This window comes from Mustela nivalis (genome assembly GCF_964662115.1).
Source record: "Mustela nivalis genome assembly, chromosome: 10".
Taxonomy (NCBI): Eukaryota; Metazoa; Chordata; class Mammalia; order Carnivora; family Mustelidae; genus Mustela; species Mustela nivalis.
Window position 1 is genome coordinate 59,555,939 of NC_139029.1, and position 13,604 is coordinate 59,569,542.

At 32.5% G+C, this 13,604-nt stretch overlaps 1 protein-coding gene across 6 annotated transcripts in view; it reads right to left on the reverse strand.

Annotated features, from left to right (window-relative positions):
* LRRIQ3 (leucine rich repeats and IQ motif containing 3) overlaps nt 1–13,604 on the reverse strand; it is a 218,557-nt gene that overhangs the window by 77,017 nt on the left and 127,936 nt on the right. For all 6 annotated transcript variants that reach the window (XM_082686579.1, XM_082686578.1, XM_082686580.1 and 3 more), the window contains one exon: nt 3,637–3,766. In XM_082686579.1, coding sequence (XP_082542705.1) covers nt 3,637–3,766 — 130 coding nt within the window. The remainder of the gene's footprint in view (nt 1–3,636; nt 3,767–13,604) is intronic.

Consider the following 13,604-nt stretch of genomic DNA (forward strand, 5'->3'; position numbering starts at 1 on the left):
AAATGGCTTAAATAAACATTTTTACAAAGAAGACATACATATGACCAATAAGCACATAAAATGATGCTCAATACCACTGATTATTAGGGAATTACAAAATAAAAGCACAATGAGATATGACCTCACATCTATGTGTTTAATGGATGGCTACCATTAAAAAGAAGAAGGAAAAGAATAATAATAAGAAGAAGACGAAGAAGAAGAAGAAGGAGATGGAGAAGAACAGAGAAAGAAAAAAATAAGTTTACTTAGGATGTGTAAAAATTAGAACCCTTGTGCACTGTTGCTGGGAATGTAGAATTGTGTATCTCCTGTAGCAAACAGTATGGTGATTCTTCAAAACATTACAAGTAAAATTATCATATGATCCAACAATTCCACCTCTGGCTATACATTCAAAACAACTGAAAGCAGGGTCTCAAAGAGATATCTGTATACCCATGTTCATAGCAGCATTATTCACAATAGCTAAAATATGGAAGCAACCCAAATGCAGGTTTGGATAAACAAAACATACAGCTGACCCTTGAAAAATGCAGGGATTAGGATCACCACCCCCCTGCACAGTTGAAGTTCCATGAATAACTTTGGCTCCCCCAAAACTTAACTACTAATGGCTTACCATTGGACCAAAAATCTTTCTGATAACATAAACAGTGAATTAACACATATTTTGTATGTTATGTATTATATACTGTATGCTTATAATAATCTAGAAAAGATGTTATTAAGAAAATCATAAGGAAGAAAAAACATATTTATAGCATTAGTATTTATAAAAAATAAATCTGTATAAGTGAGCCTGCCCAGTTCAAGGCTATGTTGTTCAAAGGTTGACTGTAATGGAATATTTATTATTAAACCTTAAAAAAGAAAAACAAATGTGATATGCTTCCACATATATCAACTTTAAAGACATTATGCTAAATAAAATAAGCCAGTCACAAAAGGAAATATTGTGTGATTGCACTTATATGACATACCTAAAGTAATCAAATTCTAGAGAGAAATAGAAAGTGCTTTTAGAGGTTGAGGGTGGGGGAAGATTGGGAGTTACTGTCTAATGGGCACATAAGTTTCAACTGAAGAAAAATGATGAAAAGTTTCCACAGATGGATGGTCATGATGATTGCACAATATAAACATACTTAATGTACAGTTAAAAATGCTTAAAATGGTTAAGTTTTATGATACATATATTACATTAAAAATATAAGAGAAATACCCAGAACTGAGGGATATAAACTTTCAGAATGAATAACTACAATAAATTGAATAGAAAAACAATCTGGCCAAGCAAGCAAATATTTATGAGACAAATCACTGTGAAATTGCAGAATACCTGGTATAAGAAACAATGCTAAAAGTTTCCAGTCAGAAGGGAAAAACAATAAATAGACATTCATATATATCAAACTAAGAACTAAATGGCAATGGACCTTTCAAAGGAAACACTGGAAGTTAGATGATAAAGCGATCTTTAAAAAAATCTGAAAGACCCCTGGTGATTCACAGACCTGTACCCCTGGGGATAAAAATATATGTTTATAAAAAATAAAAAAGGAAAAGGAAAAAAAAATCTGAAAGAAGCTCTATGCAGTCAAATAACCAACCAAACATATATGTAGCATAACAGCATATTTAGGCTTTCAAGGTTTTAAAAAATTTACCTTCTATATATAATTTCTCAGTAAACTCATAGAGAAGGCACTGTATTAAAATAAGAAAATAAACCAGGAAAGACCAAGATAGAGAATTCTGGAACTTAGAGTCCCTACATAGCATGGAGACAAATGAATTCTTAGGATCACAGTTGAAGAGATGTACACCAAAATGGAGGGTCTCAGAGCAGGTTTAGAGGGTAAGCAGTCCTGATTAAATTAGCAAAATGAAAGGTGCAAGCAGAAGTATCGTGAAAAAAATTATATATGTGTGAGTATGTTTGGGGAGAGTGGTGGTTTGAATGGTCTGAGATTTTCAAACAAGTTTTCGAAAAAATAGTATAAAAAAGCAAACATATCCTAATATATTATATGGCTCAGCTGCGAACAATATATACAATTACAACATAACAATTACAACAGTAAATATTAATTTACCTCCAAACAGTAGTGATATAATTCTATGGGGAAAATAGAGGAGGGAATATATAAGTGTGTGTATTATGGAGGATTTAAAAGAGAATTAAATCTCCATCTTTCACAATGGAAATCTGTAAATAATATCTACCCCCCCAAAAAAAGATATTTTAGCAGAATAAGCATGTTACTTGGAAATACAAAAGTAAACAGCAGAAGAGTTACAAGATAGTATCTTGGGGTATCAGAAAGATTACGTATAGTGGTATGGTGCATGGAACTACTATTTTTCCATCATTTCATTTTCATTTATAAATCTGGGAATTAAATAATCATACAAATAAAATTGCTTTTAAATAACAATGTAGGGCTTTATGAAATGTATATATAATATACATGAAACTAAACACTGTATATTAAAATAACTGTTGTAGACATATTGTATATACATGAAACTAATGGATAATTGATGAAATATCAAAAACCACTGACAAATAAGGAACTGGTAGAGATAAAGTACGGCAGTTCTTTAAAAAATAAAAGGGGATAAAGATGCCATGATGAGTTTTAAAAAGAGAAAGATTTGAATATTTAAGAATTAAAAGTTCTGAGAAAGAGAGAAATGAGGAGTTGTTCAATAGATTTAAAATTGTGGTTACACAAGATAAAGTTCTAGAGATCTGCTGTGCGCTTAAAAGTCTGTTGAGAGAGTGCATCTCAGGGTAAGTGTTTTTATCATAATTTAAAAGATTTAAGAGAAAACCTTGAGAAAATTGAAAATAATTTTATAAAAATGATTATATGATTTTTCTGTGAAAGATAGAGGTAAAGAATTCCATCGATCGCACATAAAACTTTATCAGAAAAAATTCCGCAAAAACAACAAAAAGAAGTACACATGTGATAACCAAAATCCTATTAACATAAGATAAAATGTACTTTATCAACAAAACAATTATGTTCAAAGCCTGAAGGAAATTAAATATTATTACTTAATTGAAATCATTTATATTAATCTAATACTTGACAGATTTCCTGAAAGAGGAACCACGCTGACATAGCTATACAGCAAGAAAGCTATCAACTCAATATGGTTCCTGCCTACACCTATTTCTCTTAATTACCTCCTTATGCTCAAAATCCAGTTCTTAATAAACATGAAACAACTTTCATTTATAAAATATTAAGTGAGATATGCATATTTTCTCTAAGCATCTCAACCTATATTTCATAGAATTGTATATATATATTTTTTAAAGATTTTATTTATTTGACAGACAGACCATTCAAACCACCACTCTCCCCAGTAGGCAGAGAGGCAAGCAGAGAGAGAGGGGGAAGCAGGCTCCCCACTGAGCAGAGAGCCTGATGCAGGGCTCGATCCCAGGACCCTGGGATCATGACCTGAGCTGAAGGCAGAGGCTTTAACCCACTGAGCCACCCAGGTGCCCCCAAGATAGTATATTTATAGTTCAAAATTAACATGACTAATTTCTAATGAATTTACTTTTCATTAAAATATATTCATACATATAATTTAAAAATTCATATAACTAACCTCTTTGAGTGAGATGTCTTGATTTTTTTGATTTTATACCAATTTCTTTTGTTTTCAGTTCATATATAATAGAAGAAACATGTTTACTCTGTTCTCTAGAATTTTTTAAATAAACAGGAGAATGTATAATCTGTGGAAACAAAATAAAAGCAATGATAACCACAATAATGTCTGTTATATACTTTTTTGAGTTCTCAAAGAACTCTCATATTTATTATACACTACAATGATTGATTTTATTTTTTAAAAAATACCAAGAAAAACCTGTGATATAGGCAGAGTTAGGAAAAGAGCTCCATTGTATATGATTTTGATAAATTGTCTATTAAGAGTTAATGATATACTTTGGACCACGCTTGAAGGGAGACTGAGGGGAAAAGGGTCCTGTCAGGAGGGTGCCATGACAAAACAAAACAAAACCCACCAAGAAAAACAAGGAATAAACAAAGAGAAGAAAGACTGTGTTGCCAAAAAATCCTAAAGAAAGATTTAGGTTAAGAGAGGGTAGACAAAACTATTTTATAGAATACTAAAAAGGATAGTAACATTGAAAGAAAGATAAATGGGACCAGAATTATCACAGAATTATCACAAATCTTTTTTTTTTAAGATTTTTTAATTTATTTATTTGATCACAAGTAGGCAGAGAGGCAGGCAGAGAGAGAGGGGGTAGCAGGCTCCCTGCTGAGCAGAGAGCCTGATATGGGACTCAATCCCAGGACACTGGGATCAAGACCTGAGCTGAAGGCAGAGGCTCTAACCCACTGAGCCACAAAGGTGCCCCGAATTATCACAAATTTTAAAAGTACAAATGGATCTTGTATGTGTGGAAGGAATAACAAGCAGAATATTGAAAAAGAGCTTGGTGGAGAGTTGGGGGCACTATCAGATGTAAACTAAAAAATGTCTGTAAATTGGTTGGGAATATTTTAATAATTAATACTGTGTTGTCTGCCTTTGTCTTCACAGTCTATCCACCACAGTGCAAAGGATCCACCAGGTCATCAGAAACCCAGGCTTTTTCAAAGTTTATCATCTCTTTCTTACCCTCTACATGGCTTCTATCATCAAGGTTTACTCATGAGTCAAGATAGCTACTAGAGCTCTACACACAATGTCTGTATCTCAGTCAGCAAGATGGAGGAAAAAGGTAAAATGACAAAAGGGGATAGGCCATGTGTCTTAAGGTACTTTCCCAGAGGTCCTTCAAAAAACTTGTTTATATCTTGTTGACCACTCATAGTGACAAAGGAGAGCGTAAGCAATGTAGTCTTTTTGGTAGGTATTTTGCTGCCTGGAGTAAAATTTCAGTGTTTTTACCAAGAAAGAAGAAAAGGACAGATATTGGTAGGCAACCACAGTATACAACAGAGAAAAAGATCAGAATTTTGGAAGGGGATATACATTTGTATTTTGAGATACATTCCCAGGGACATTATGCATTCATTCCTTGATGAGCACCACTGGCCTAAATTCTAAGGACTCAAAAATTTGTATCTTCAATAGTATTCCTTTCTGAGTTGTTTCCTTTTTATGTAGTACCTATGAGCTGTGCCCTTTCACTCTGGAAAATCTCACAGACATCTCATACTCGATAGAATTTAATTCCTATCTTTCCTCCCAACCTATTATAACTTATTTCTGGTTTTGGTGAATAGTGCCACCTTCATCCAAGAAGATGAGAGTCACATAAACTCTCTCCTTTGTGACAGCAGATAGGATTTTGAAATTAAAAAAAAAAAAAAAAAAACATTGTATTCCCCCTACCTTGACCTGCCTACTTGTCCAAACCTCCTTTATTCTACAATTTAGGAGAAACACTTGGATATGTTTCCTGGTGCCCTGTATTTATAATTTTCTGCTTAAATTCCTATAATGCACAAAACAGATGTATTTAACTGAATAGCCTTGAGTTTCTATCTTTTAAATTTTATATGTGATATTCTCTAATTTATTGAAAACAATCTGTCTTTATGTAATGACTCATTGTGCAAGAATTTTTTAATGCTCATGATGGATACTAGGTATTATGTAGTCCTGGAATGAATCTCAGTTATTATTCTTCACTAAAAATCCTTCACTAGTTATCTTACATAATTTCTTTCCATTCTTCCTATGACAAAAATACTAGTTTTTGCTAGAAAGACAGGTAAGCAGTTACTTCTGAGCTTATACATTCTCCTTATATTAATTTTTTTTTCTAAAGTTTGTGAAGGGGGCACCTGGGTTGCTCAGTGGGTTAAGCTTTTGCCTTCAGCTCAGGTCATGATCTCAGGGTCCTGGGATCAAGACCTGAGTTGGGCTCTCTGCTTAGCAGGGAGTCTTCTTCCCCCCCCCCCTCTGCCTGCCTCCCTGCCTAGTTATGTCTGTCAAATATATAAATAAAATATTTTAAAAAATAAAGTTTGTCAAGAATAACTATAATATATCATAATATCAACACATTATCAAAATATAACATTATTTTAAGTAATATTACTGCTATTCTCACTTGGGTCCAGTTCTTTCTATTAAACAAAGTATTACAAAAATAATGTAGACTACTCTTCTGCAATCAATTATGTAAAAATCAATTGTAAATGCTTCTTCAACCTCAAATTCATCTATTAGTCCTCTTCAATTAGTTTTCTGTATCATTATTATTGTGTTTTCTTACTTCTATAAATTTTGCTCTATTTTTATAACTACTGTCTCTCTCTACTAACAATGCAATTCATCCTACATTAAAAATCATCCCCAATTCTATATAAACCACAAAAATGGACCCTTTCGAATGGAAGGATATGTTTAGCAATCTATTTCTAACACATATTCTTCTGTCTTTCCCTGAAAGAATAAAGGAAATTTTTAAAATAAGTGTGTATCTGTCAAATCTGAGTATCCAATCTCTATGGAGGTCTGGGGAAAGATGGCGGAGAAGTAGGAGACCCTATTACCCTATTTCAACCGGTCCCCTAAAGTGAGCTAATTATGTACTAGGACACTCTGAACACCCATGAAATCAGCCTGAGATGTAGGAATATACACTTCTGGATCTTGAAGGGGGCAGAAGACTCCAGTGGAGAGATATAGCAGCGTGGGAATCTATCACAAATAAAATTAATTTATAGAATCATGAAATTTAAAAATTGGGTACTGAAAGAGCACCTGGGTGGCTCAGTTAGGTGAGTGTCTTCCTTCAGCTCTGGTCACACACCCAGCTTCTCCCTCTCCCTCTGCCTACAGCCCCCCACCCCTGGTTTGTGCTCCCTCTGTCTCTCTTTCTGTGTCAAATAAATGAATAAAGTCATTTAAAAAATTAGATACTAAAGTTTTACATTTTTAATATTTTTATTATATTTAAAAATTAAATGTGTAGTTAGTAAATTCCTTTCAGAAATATATTTTCTTTAGTTCTTCCACTTACTCTTTTTCATATACCTACATGCCATTCCTTGTCATCATTTAAAATAATTTTCCTTTCCTTGGTTTTTATAAAAGAAGAATCTGTGATAAAATTTGCATATATGACAGCAAAACAAATCTAGGAAGCTGAGCATCTAAATCCCTAAGTAAACTGAGACTTACACAGGCTACCAAGGTAAAGAAACTGCGCTTTTCTGTATACGTAGTACAAGAAGGAAAAGACATGATATGCCCCTTACTGATACTCAAAATCATGAAGAAGGAAAAGTTATCAGAAGACTGAGGATAATCTAATAAATATCTTGTTTTCAATAGCAGAAAGTCTATTCTATTAACTGACATACTGTAATCCCAATACTGGTCCTCAATAATTTTATAAAGTTAAGGATATTTGGTAGCATTTAGAAGAGGAATAAATCACCAGGGAGGAGTATAAGTTAACAAGTGAATACATCAGATATAATTTCATTTTAACAGGGTCAAAATTAACTCAGCTTCAAACATCCTCTATATGATAAACCTTTATATCTGTAGTATGTTCAGATAAATGTTTTCACAACTTTGGAAAGATAACATGATTCGATGCAGATCAGAGATGTTGAGTCATCACATGAAAGAGAGTAAGGATTCATAAAATGATGCAACCTGAAGTGAGATCTCTAATGTCATAAGCAGACTTGTTAGCCCTATCACGATCAATATTTATGCAAATGATTTGAATAATAATAAAAGGAAATGTTTATGACATTTTTAGATGAGGTGTCAAAAGAACAAAACCAGTTAACACAAGATAGAAATTTTAAATATTTTCAATAGACAGGAACAATCAACCAAATTAAACCAATGAAATGTAATAGAAATAAATTTTACAATTGGGCAAAATGCATTTCATCACTGTAATATATAATGTAATTTAAAATCTTGAGTGATAAGAGGATACAATATTGTAATTAAAAGAGCAAATTAAGAGTCCATTGTAGGATGACCTTATGCTATGTTAAACATTTTATCTATAATGAAGAAAATCACACATATTACCATATGTGTAATATGACCATATGCCTTACCATATTAATTTCTGATGAGAACCATAGTTGAAGCACTATGTCAGGTCAGGGCAACATATTTTCAGATGAGGATAGATAATCTGGAACATGAAAAGACAGCAACCTACCTACTAAGTTATTTTTAAAATAAGCCCTACATAAATAAGCTATATTTAAGTCCAGAGTAGAAAAGAGGCAACAAAGATGGAGATTCAGGCTTCATACCTCCCCCAATTACCACCTCCCTCATCTTCTAAAATGATAGCAGACTCTTATTCAAACCACAAGAACTTAGAATTTTTTCTCTATTTTATGCTCTTTCCTGAAACCCTTTATCTAAGCCATCAGCAAATCTTGACAATTATACTTCCTAAATGTATTTCAAATCTGTCTTCTTCTCTTCCTTTTTTATATTACCTCTCTAGTCTAAGCTATAGTCACCCCCTCTAACCACAGATGGTCTTCTGTTGGCTTCTGCCTTCACACCAGATCTTACAAGATTCAGTTACATTTATCAAAAGATAAATCTGATCATGTTTATTTTTAGCTTTACATTTCCTGATTGCTGTCCAAGGTGCCAGTCCTTACTATGAGCTTGAAAAGCCAGCAAATATGGCCCTGGGTCACATAGTCAAATTCACTTCATTCTACTCTTGACTTTATTCATCATACTCTTACAACATTGGATTTCATTCAGTCCTTTGAACCCAACTCAAAACAATCTACTCCAGGCCTCAGGTCCTTGTGCAAGCTCTTTGTTCTATCTAGAATACACTCCTACACTTTTCGTGACTAGCTTCTCTTCCTTGAGGTCTTAACTTTTATCTCCTCAGAAAAACATTCTATGGCAATTTTATGAGAACTAGAACTTCTCCTATTACTTTATCTCAGTAACCTATTTATTTTATTTACATTTATCACAGATTTGTTCACTTGGATTATAACTTGGTTTTCACTTTTTTTTTTTTTTTTTTTTTCCTAGAATCCATCTAGTTCACCAGGGTAAGGACTTTGCTTGTCTTCCTTACTTACTGCCAAGAATGGCTCCTGACTCTCAGCAAATATTCAATAATTATATGCTAATTATTTATTACACAGTAATAAATAGTAGCAAAGACAAGTACTAGAAGGAATGAGTGGAGGTTTAGGAACTTTGGTTCAATATACTACAAAGTGAAACTCCCTTTTCAGAGTGAGTCCGGCCAGACATAATTTAATGACAAATTCCTAGCTTGCATTTTTTAAAGGATTCTATCCCAAATAACACTTTCCAACATTTTCTCTTTTAACCCTGAAATCTCCATACTGTACAGTTACTCCAAAGCTTTTTACTCAGTAACACTTTTACAGCTCTTTCATCCCCTTTTTCATCATGTACATCAACTTAAACTCTTAATTTTCTAGAGTCTCTTCTACTTAACCATTCCTCAATATGTTACATGTACAAAAAGCATAAACATAATCATCTGGTAAGAATAATTATACATCTACTTGGGCACATTACTCTACTGTCTGTTGTTCTACATCACAATAAACCAGAGAACCAAAATGGCAATGATAGAGCTCTCCTTTGACAGTACTATAGAAAAGCTAGGAAAAAATAATCTATAATAGCTACAAAAGCTGGGAAAGACATATGTATATGAATTAATCTCACATAATCATAAGAAAAAACTTTCAGAACATTACTGAAAATTGGACTAGATTAACTGTGGTGCTATAGAACTCCCTATAATTGACAAACTAAGTACATGCTTGTAAAATATCAGATGGATGACTGTACCAAATATTTATTTTCCCTGAGAGATGATAATTAACATTTAAAAATTGAGAAGTGGTGACTTTCTAGACCAAGGGTAAATATTTTATACTAAACTCTTCTGTCTCAGAAAATCAAGATTCATTTTCAACCCTTAACAGTCTGAGTTAGTGTTAGTTAGTATTCTAAGACTGTAGTTTTGTTTTCAGATTATGTATTATACAAATCAGAGCCCTTTAATTTTAAAGCATATTATAAGTCTTTAACCAAAGCAGATTAACAGAGACTCAATGTTATATTGTCTATTCGTATACTATTTATACTACAGTTGACCAAGCATCTGCTTTGTCTACATTATATATGGTCATTGTAAGGAGGCTCCATATGAAGCATTATCTCAAAAACCTCTTTAGAACCATTAGTTCTTTGATATCCTACCACCTGTTTTCTCTTTCTTTTGTTCCCTTTCCTCTTCCCAGCTAAGACATCATCTTTAAAAGTGCTAACTTTAATAATATACTAAAACCCAAACTAAAAACTACCCTTTTTCATCTGAATGAAAACTGTTAACTCTACTGTTTAGCTACATAGCCTCTCATTAAGTTTAGCAAGCAATAACTTCAACAGAGGAGAGGCTAACATACACTTGAACTCTGCTTTTAAGACTAAGCGATGGTTAACAGGGGGGAAAAAAAAACATGGAAAAAGGGGAATGATTTAAAATAAAGTTTTATGAGAAAAATTACTTTTTAAAATAGTCCCCTAGAAGCAACTGGCAGGTTTAACTGCTATTAGAAAAACTGTTATTATCTTGTATTTGTTCCCAATGTTACTTTATCTTAACAGAGATGACTAGAAATGATAATACTCTGGATACATGAGGAAGAGAATTCACAAAGGATGACCTGGATAAACAAATATAGGACACATAGTAAATAGAGAAAGAAGTGTGACATTTCTCTTCTATACAAAAAGTAGCCATGGGAAATGAAGGTGACTGAATATTATATTTTGCTGCAAATTTCCATTTAAAGAACACATGGGGAAAAAAGAATAACAGGTATGTTCCCTCAGTTAAAGAATAGTTAAGGACTAAGGTCCATCATTACCAAGATTAGAGGTGTCAATGTGTAAATTACTGAGCCTACTCTGTCTGCTACATTCCTGTGGATACTTGCTAGTAGCGGTTCTCAAACCCAGTAAAAAGAGATGCTGCAAACTTCCATAAAGATTTTAGAATAGGTTATAATTTCAAGTTGAGAGAACATAGTGCTAGCTCATTAATAATAATAGTTGGTATTAGATAGAGTAGGTAAAAGGCATGAAAACTTTTACAGTATTCAGATTTATGTTTCTTTAAAAGTCTCATTATTTGTATATTATATTTTATATATTAACATATTAAATATATATTTACTTATTATTTACATGACAATGCAATTCTATTTGAAGTCTTATTTTTTACTAACATATTGATTATACTGTCTGATAGCCAATGTATTATATAGTAATAATTTAGAATAATTCAATATCTGGTTTACCTAAAGACCACATTTTTAAAAGTGTGTAACTCTACAAATATTATTTTGTTTATAACTTTCAAAGCACTTATGCATTCTACCTTATATCATAGTTAAGTACATTTCTCACCCCTAGAAGAAATTATTCTCTCTGAGGACTGGGTCTGTGGTTTACTTATCTCGATATCCCTGCACCACTTTTTGGATTGGATTCTTCAACCTCTGTTGCAGTATCAACTCACAAATAACAAAAAAGGATTGAGAAATTTGATTAGTTTATTCAACAAATATGTATTGAGTGCCAACTACATCCATGGCACCATGCTAGGCATCAGTACAAAGCTATTATTTTGTGAATACTTAAATTGTAGACTTCTTGAAATATTTCATAATTTAATGATTAATATTCTATGTAGATATGGAAAACACAGGAAGCAAGATAAGAAATTCAAAGTGAGAAAAACTTTGTTTCCAATTAAGTTATTTGATTATACTGAAACTGAGGATATCTACAGAGAGAAAAAGACACAGAGAGGGAGAGAGAGAGTTGAGAACATAGGCTTTAATGGCTTAATACTAAATACATTCCTAATAAGAATCTGCATTTATTAATCCTCATGTGTTATTTAGTTATGATTTTTTTAAATCAGTAAATCTAATCATTTTGAAATGAAAAGAGACAGGGTATATATTAGCAGTATAGGCTAATACTGCTAAAGTGATCACCAAATGAGACAAATTCATATGGTGGTGTAAAATTTAATGATGGGCAACAAAACATAATTTTCTAAAGAAAAGAAAAATTCTTTTCCTTACTAGTAACATACATAGCTCAAGAGTCTATATTTCTGTGTGTATTTAACAGTGCACACATATATCAGAAGAGAAAAAAGAACAGATAGACTGCCAACATTTTACTGATTTTTAAGTTGCTCTCCTTTACCCTAAGTATCTTAAGGAAATCCAGCATTTTAGAGAGTGTATATGTTTTAAATTAGGGTTAGAATCCAAGGAAGCAGTTCTCTCTCTCTCTTGCGTGCACACGTGTACACACACACACTCACACACACACACACACACACAAAATCCTCAATAAATTAACAGAGTAACCATATACATAATTATGCTTCTAAGTAAAGCACCTTGTAACCAACTTAAATATGCTTTATGAATACATATTGATAAACTATCAAATTGATTCAATAAGAATTACTTGGGTAATATTTTCTGAAATTGAAGTTTTAGCCTCCCACAACTGGGAGTAATATACTCATTTGGGAGCTTAAAATATTAGTAAATATTGTTTCATATAAGCTTTTATTACACTTCTAAGGACTAAAATGACTATTTCAAATGCAGTTTAATTATGTCCTTTCCTTCTGAATGCTACATATGTGCTAGGAACTGCGGGGCGGAGGGGGAGAGACTAAGTGCTATCACTGACCCTGGTTAGCCATCCTGAAAGTTCTATAGGACCAGTACAAATCTCTGGGTTGTCTTGACTGCAGAGTATTCAGCACAACATCTTTAACAACCTCAGCTCTACTGCACTTATAGGAAACATTTCAGGTATGGTCCAGAGTTTATTATTTACATGAGGTCCAGTATTGCTGTGGCTGAATAAAAGGACTCAAAACTGTAGTCACTAAAACTTTAAAAGATACAAACAGGCTTATTTTAGGACTGTAAGTTATTAGAGCAGGTATTGCCAGAATTTTTAAATTCATTAAACATCAACTGAAGTATAAAAAAATGCCTGCAACTTACTATGAGTCCCTCCATGCCTTCCAGGTGAATATTGTCATTAAACACCCATGCTTAGATGGAATATCTCTAAAACAATCCCCAATAGACCAGAAAGCAGCAGTGTGATAGTTAATATTTTCTAAGTCATGGAACTTAAATTTATTATAAGAAATTCTATGTCAATTTCTAGATGACTCATAAAACACTAATTTTTGTCATTCAAGGCACAGATCAATATTGAAATACATAGAAACAGATACTCTCTTACCTTGAACAAATAAAAATTCATTCTAAGTAAGTGGTAAAGAATGGGTCATTTTATTGATTTTGTTATCTTTTTTATTAGAAAAAGATGAACAGCTTGAAAATTCTGAATTATCAGTTTTGTAAAGCAAAATTTTTATGATGGTACGTTTCACTGGATTTAAAAATGGTAATATTAACTTTCTTGTTTGAGGAAGTAAATAATTTCATGATCATTTTTATGCAAGT